This window comes from Geospiza fortis, unplaced genomic scaffold (assembly GCF_000277835.1).
Source record: "Geospiza fortis unplaced genomic scaffold, GeoFor_1.0 scaffold97, whole genome shotgun sequence".
Classification (NCBI taxonomy): Eukaryota; Metazoa; Chordata; class Aves; order Passeriformes; family Thraupidae; genus Geospiza; species Geospiza fortis.
The window spans coordinates 2,194,828-2,202,569 of record NW_005054343.1 but is presented as its reverse complement, the minus strand read 5'-3'; the positions used below and the strand labels follow the sequence as shown (position 1 = coordinate 2,202,569).

At 39.2% G+C, this 7,742-nt stretch overlaps 1 protein-coding gene across 1 annotated transcript in view; it reads left to right on the top strand.

Annotated features, from left to right (window-relative positions):
- Positions 1 to 7,742, top strand: part of CUNH16orf70 (chromosome unknown C16orf70 homolog) — a 36,266-nt gene that overhangs the window by 4,766 nt on the left and 23,758 nt on the right. Inside the window, exons 3-4 of the mRNA XM_031058390.1 lie at positions 1 to 72; positions 3,869 to 3,952. Coding sequence (XP_030914250.1) covers positions 1 to 72; positions 3,869 to 3,952 — 156 coding nt within the window. The remainder of the gene's footprint in view (positions 73 to 3,868; positions 3,953 to 7,742) is intronic.

The window sequence follows — 7,742 nt, the reverse complement described above, 5'->3', positions numbered from 1 at the left end:
GCTCAGGCTGTAGCAATTCTTCAGAAACACTGTCGCATTATCAAAAACGTCCAGGTTCTCTACAGCGAGCAGGTGAGCAGGCATGGGCTGCCCAGGAAAGGCTGCTCATGCTGAATCCTTTGTGCTCATGTACATTTTGGGAGAGTTGTGGGGCTGCTTGAAATTGAGCTACACCAAATTATTGCCACCATGTGAGAGATGGAGCTTTTATAACTTTCTTATCAGATGTAATAATCATCAGCACAGCAGTACAGTGATTTAATGGCTGTCAGTTTTGTACATGCAATGGAGGAGTGGCATTGTTTTTCCTTTAAAAAGTGAAATGTTATGTAATTAGCTGGACAATTTAATTCTAGTCTATTTACTTTATCATTGTGAAGTGGTGCTGCAATTTTAACTGAATCACTCATTACTTTCTACTTGTGTATATGGTCCAGTGGTGATGAACCCCATTAAAACCTTCTGCACCTTTTTTCTGCATCTGCAAATTTGTTTGCAGAAAGTAGGTGCAGTGATTTAAGCCAGCTATAAATGTCTTAATCATTCTTCATAACTCAGCAGTAAGTTCCTGATATGTTTGACTTCCATCAAGAAGTAAAACCCTTCTGCTAGATCAAATAAAATGTGTTGTTCTGATGGAAGTGTAAGGGGAGATAGGACAAAGGAGTCTCAGATGTCTCAAAGGACTCTCCAGATGTTTTATGTGCAATGCATGTTAATAAGAAGATGATATTCATATGTTGCAAATTACAGCTCTTTGCATCAGGAAAAAGGCAGAGTCTGTACAATGTTAGTTTGTATCAAATAATGATTCAGGCCTTGTGCATTTGCAGTGAGTGCTGAATGGCTAAGAACAACCTTGACTCTGGTGTTCAGTGCTGGATACATATTTCATGTAACTAAATGAATGATCTTTTTTTTTTCACTTTATGTGGATTTATGGGTTTTCTCATGACTGAATTGCAAATCTGGCTCCTTGTGATTAATGCATGGGAGCATCCATCTGGCAGTGAGCACGTTCCTTGTTTTTTTGTATTCTTTGTAGGGTTTTAGTTTTTCTTACCACAGTGCATTTGAATTATTTCTGGAGGTGTTTAGATAAATGATGGGATTCCTGTTCCACTCAGCCTGTAGAATCACAGAAGGATTATTGGTTCAGTGGTAGTAAGTAGAGGTTACCACTCCTTGGGTTTTTAGACCTCTTGGAAAGTTATATTGTTCTTGACTGTGTACACTAAACTTCTGTTCTGGCTGCAGAGGGCAGGTTTAGTGGTTTGGGGTTTTTTAAAAGATGTTTTAGCAGCTGCATCATCTAACAAAATAGTTGTTCCTATCTTTCTGGAAAAGTTCTGATGATTATTTTTTTCCTGTATATTATTGCAATTCAGTGCCTGCTATTTTTTTTCACACACCACTCAGGGCCTGCATTTGACTGTCTGGCTCTGTCCTCACCCTTGTGCAGAGTGTCATGCATTTCATTAGCAGCTGAGCACAAAGAGCTCAGTTCTTAGAAGATTCAAAGCCTTAAACTAACTTTGCCATGCACAACTTCTGTCTCAAAAAAAAAAACTGTACCTGAGCAGCCTTCATGTTTTTACTCTTTACCTTGTAAAAGAATGCCTTTGAGCACTGTGATCAAATGTTATTTAAAGCTGTTGCATCTCTAAATTTGAATTTCTGATCCTGGAACTCCAGCAGTGAGTATTTCCTTTCAAAAATTTATATGGCAATTAAATGCAATTAGATCTGCCCATGGTGCTCTCTTTAACTTGACATTAATGGGATGCCCAAACTGTGCCAGAAAACCTTGATGAATCCTTTTCTGTGACTAAAAGAATTTTAACTCATTTTTGGTCAGTTTAAGTGGGGTTGCCTAATTGCCTAAAATAATTGCCTTTGTTTGCCTGAGCTTCTTCCTCTGGATTGTGGTTGATGGGATTGTTCAGTGATAACAGTTTTTCCTACATCTTTGTGTGGATTAGCAATATAACTGCAGATCTGTGGTGTTTCCTTCAGGAAGATCTCTCCTGTTGCTTCTTGGCATCATCTTTCATACTTGAGGTTCTGTTTTCTGTATTGAAAGTCACATGAACTAAATTTGTGCCCTTGATTCTTTCCATGTATTAGAAAATATGCCAGCATAGAACAGAAGTTATTTGCTGTACTAATTATCAAGCTTTTCCTCAGATGTTTGGGGTTTTTTTTTCCATCCACTCAAAAGTACTTGTAATGCTCTCATTAATTTTGGAATAACCTTATGGAAACTATTTAGAAACCAATGAAATGCAGAGCATATCCCATAGCAGAACAACTCAGCTGGTGTATTTGAATGCCAGATTACAAGGGTTTTTTTGCTCTATCTGTAGCCTTTCTAAATTAGATTTATAAGGGATTAGAAAATGACTGCCATGATCAACATTAGACCTTTTTATCTCAAGCTTATAGTTCTGTTGCAATGCTGCTTCAGTTCTACACAGAGCCATACACGTTTGTCAGCAAGAGTGAGGTGCCATCAGTTGATGGCATTGTGTGAAATGTTGTGAAAGTTTCATTTAGGACAGAGTTGGCACAGCAGATCACTGGTGTTCAGGAAAGATGGGCTCAAATTGGACCAGCTTCAGGACAAGCTGCTGCAGTGATCAGGGGAACAGGAAATCTGCATCACAGGGGATGGAAAGCCTCATGGTTTGTTTTAACTTAGTGATGTGAGGTCTAGGACCTGATTACTTGGCTGTATGGTTTGGGAAGAGGTGGGACATGCACATGAAAAAGCTCAGAAAGTATCAAGGCTAGAAGACAGTGCTGATGTGAGAAAATTGAGGATGAGAATTGGGCTTTTGGCAGTCAAACCCCAGAGCTCCTCTGAGTAGAGAAAAGCAAGATAGCTTATGCTTAATTCATGAAAGGGCTGTATGGTGTGGCTGTCTACTTTAGAAGCTTTTATTTGCCTCAGTTGTCCATCCCCTTTCTGTTTTTTAGCTAGCAAACTGCCTGGTGCCAGTTCTAGGGCATGAATCTTGCTGCCTGCCTGCCATTCAACCTTTTTTCTCCTCTGAGACAGCTGTGGGGGATAGAGCATTTTGAAGCAAATGTGCTTTAGATGGTACATGATCAAAAAGCTGAGCTGGGGCCAAGTGACTGTGTCTGTGTGCATTGCCCTGGTGGAGCAGAGAGCAGCTTCCCCAGCAGACTGAGAGGGTGTAGAGCCTATACAGACACCAGCAAAGCCAGAGGAATGTCTCCTATTAACTCCAGCAGACTGCAAATTAAGCCCTTAGTTGTTATGATTCACAGTAACTAAGGAAACCTAAATTCACAACATGAGAGTCTGAAGCCTTCCTTTTGAGGCCTAAAAAAGACTGTGACAGTTTGATTTTTGAAGTGGAAAGCCATCTCTTTGTCAAGCACATCCCTGGCTCTGATGTGAGCCTTGGTATTTTTGTGTACCAAGAATGAAACAGAGGCTGTTCCTAGATGATGAAATCTCTGATGCTAAACTGGGAATGTTAATTTTCAAGGTGGAGTTTTGTTTGTTTTTCTTTTTTTTAATGGGCTTGGGAGTTATATTGTTTTGAGTTTTGTTGGGTTTTTTTTCCTCACAGTAGTGGACAAAGCACTCTTAGGAGTTTTTGCAGGGCACAGATATTATACAGGCACTTCTGTTTCTTTTCATAAGGAAACTGAAGGGTTTGAGAGGTTTGGCCAAATGTATTTTAGTTATGCTTATTCATTGAACGAGTTACTGTTTTCTGAGGTAGTTTTGTTGTTCTAAAGTAACCAATTTATACTTTTACAGTGATGTATGTATATCTTAACAAAGAAGTCTTGAAATTAGAAGCCTAACAGCTTTTTTTCTTTGTTTTTACAGTCACCTCTTAGCCATGACCTCATCCTTAACCTGACTCAGGATGGAATCAAACTGCTGTTTGATGCTTTCAATCAGAGACTTAAGGTAATAAAACACCCCTCCTGGAAGCAGACAATGCACACCAAAACCCTGGGATGTTTTGACTCTTAACAGAGCATAAGTGGCTCCTGTAGACATTTAATTTGTCTTATGTAGAGTGCTCTCCTGTGATTATGAACTGCATTTCTTCAGTTTGGGATTTAAACCTTTGTTTCTGGAAGAAAGACGCCTTAGCTGTGCTCTGGGATGTACAAGTGCCACAGAGGTGTGATGGTGCAGTGTGGCCTCACCCATCTTGTCTTGAATGGCACAGGAAATGCACAAGGCCCTTACTAAAGCTGAGCCTTGGGTTTGAAATCACATCGTCATTAATGCAAACCAGACAGTGTTGTTTCCTGCCCAGGTTGTTCCTTTATCTAGGCTGCCATTTTATTTATGAAGTTAAACTTCCTCCTATTCACAGTTTTCATTTGAGCTAGCTTTGCAGAGTGCTTGTGTGGCTGTGAGTGTGTGAATCCCCCCAGAAAGCCACATCCAGGCCTCTGGTGAGCAACTGGCTCCTGCACTGACTTCAGTTTGTTCTGGATAAGTTTTGATTGTTGCAATTGATGTCTTCAGTTCTGCTTTTGTGTTTTTGGGTGAGCAAGAGTTGATCTGCATGTCTCAAGGTTGCTTAGTGTAGTTAAGATGCAGAATAAAAGGCAGGCTGGTCACTGCCTTCTCATGGCATTTATCCTTGCAAGGTATCTGTAGTGGAAGGGGTATTTTTTATCCATACAAAGTGGGCAACTGTGGGACTGTAGAGGTATGACTACATGGGTATAAATTTTTGAAAACCTCTCAACTGAAGCCTTTAAAATATCTGTGTGTAACTCCTTAGTTATTCAGAGTGGTCCTTTCAGCCAGACCAGCTGTGCTGAATAATTGTCACTGATTCTCACCTGGTGGGTGTAAATTTCTCTGTGACAGAAGTGTTTAGGTGTTGATTTGGCTAATTGGGTGAGAGTGAGCTGCTCTAACTGCTGTGCTGCATGACATGTGAAAGCAGAAGTGTGGAGTTAAGTGTGATACTAAAAAATTGAATGCTTACAGTTTAGGTAAGTCTGGAATATGGTGCTCACATCCAAACCCCTTGCAGGGTTTGGAACAGTGGTAGGTGGAACCCTCTGCCCTTTACTCACATCTAAAATAAAACCAGCAGAAAAATACCCCTCTCCAAAGTTCAGCCATTGCCTTAGCCCAAAAATTACTGTAGGAGAGAAGCATGTGCTATCAGCTGAAACTCAAGCTCTTTACATATATATATATATATATATATGTATATATATATGAAATTGTTGAATAGCAACCCAGATTAGTTGTTGAAAGTACTTATTTCTCTAAGAATAGGGTGTAACACCATGGTATGCTTGTATTTTTCTAAAAATTTTATATTATAAAAATACACATTTCGAAGAAAATTTTCAGTTCAAATTGAGCTCAGCTGAGGGACAACTGAGCACTTTTCCCCCCAGATTTCTGTTTGTAATTGCCTTATGGTAGTTTCTGTTCATGAAGTCTTCTATAATAATGGAATTCTTGTTTTTAACAAGTTTTTGAATTTACTTGTTCAGACTGTGCATGTGGATTCACAGTTTTTAAGATAATATCTTGAAAATTCTTTGTCAGCTCTCCAGAATCTTTCTAACTGGGTGTAATTCTGCAGGAGACTGAATTAGAAGTTGGCATAATCATTTCAAGTACATGCCTTGCTTGACTGGCTTTTTTGGGGGGAATATTGCAATATTGTAGTGTTTTTGAGGTGCTGTAAGAATTGTATGCCATGTATCTTCATCTCCAGTTTCTGAGGGTCTGATTTTGTCACACCCAGTGGGCTAAAAACCAAGCAAGAGCTTTTCTTGCCTTTCTGCATTTCTTGCCTTTTTTTCCATGCTTGTCTGTATTTAAAAACTAGTTTTAAAGAAAAAAATAGAAACCCCAAACTCTTCTGGTATGTGTTTCTAGGTTTGTTTCAAAAATAAAAATAATACAGGAAAAACAATCTCTTCTGTTTTGTTGTGGTTCAGTGATCTGGTGATACTTCTGTTTGTTTGAACTGTGAATAGTCAAGCCGTGTAAATGCATACAGTGCTATGAAAACTTATACTTGTAAAAGTGTCCAGAAAGGTTTATAGAAGAAATTCAGTGGGATCAGCTCAGAAGGGAGCAACAGCACTTGTTAAAAGATACAGTAGGTGTAAAGCAAGTAATGCCTGTTTTTAAGACGGTGGGATTGTGTTTTCAGTGTTACTCAGCAGCAGCAAAACTGGAAAAATCAGGAGGCCTTTATTCTTTGTGTGTTTTTTTAAATACACACTTGCTAATAAGTTTGTGAAAGAGATTGAAATGTAGGCTCCTAAGATGGAAAATCTTGACAATTCCAAGGAAGCTGGTGCAGGAATAAAGTCAGCAATATTCCTAAGAAGTTTCCTCCCTTTTTTCAGGGAGAAGGGGGAAAGACTCACCTTCAGTAGCCAGACCATAGCAGGAGATGTTGCTGATGTGAATTGGTAGATCCAGGACCAGGTTCTGAAAGCAATTTTAGCATTAAGGTCTCTCATGTGTCCTCCCTCTGAGCTGGAGACAGAGTTGGCTTTTATGGCATTGGTCTGTTGTTGCTGGTAACAGACACCAGAACATTTTTGTAAGGCTTTGTAGTAATTGTCAAAAACAGTGACTGTGAGGAAACATCAGCTTTTACTCATTTAAAGCAACTGTCTTCTGACTGTGTAGTAAACCCACACTGAGAAGACCAAGGACTGTTCAGTGATATGTTCTATGCACACGGAATCACACTGGTCCTTTTGGCAGCGTAGCTACTGTAATTTAGAGAAGAATTTTTTTTTCCAAGTGCTCTGGCCTATTCTTCATGATGACTTTCATGACTTATGAGATCCTTTGACTGCCATTAATTTTTGCTAAGTTTTACTCATTTATTCCTCTGCTGTTGGTAAAAAGAAATGTTGATTTGAGTTGATCTGTTTGAGTCTTGGGAAGAGGATGTTAGCAAACTGGTGCCTGTTGGCTGCTCTCAGAGTGTTTCTCCTGGTGGGAGCCACATTTGTGCCACTGCAGTTCTTTGTGCACTGCTCCTGGAGTTCAGCTCATCCTTCTATCTTGCACTGTGCAGTTTTGGTAGAACTTCAGGAGGGTGCCCAGTGCACACAGCAGTGGCTGCAAAACAAGATCTGAGGTGGGGCTGGTTCTCTCTATTTTCAGAAAAAATTTTGTGGAGGGAAAAGATGTGCAAGAGCACTAAAAAAACCAGTAAAATCAGTCCTAGCTTTTCATAAAAGTAGCCTTTGTTTTTTAATAGGCTTTAACAGTAAAGGAAATCTGGACATGTCGACTGCACTTGAATTAAAGTACTAGATAACTAGGTTTTTCCAAGAAGCATAATTCCAAGTGTATTTTATTAAGAAGAAGAATGTTTGTCGTCTTATTGGTTCTGCCAGAATATTAATTTGTTACTTGCTTTGTGCCCTACTTGTTGCTTATATTTTGAAATGCCATTAAATGTTGATTTTTTTTTTTTCTAAATATATATAGAGGTAGTGGTTTAAGCATGGCAAGTTGTTTTATTTAGGGTTATTTGCTGGGCATCTCCCAAAACCAAGACTTCCTTCTCAGCTGGTGATATTTTTAGGTTTTAAAGCCACACTTGGTAGCAAGCTCCCTGGGAAATTCTGCTTTATTCTCTTGCTGAAGAGTGTGTCCTGCCAGAATCTGCCAGTTATTTGTTGGAGGATTATACAAAACAAAAAACATGTTTTACCTTTGCTTTATGGTGGTTATG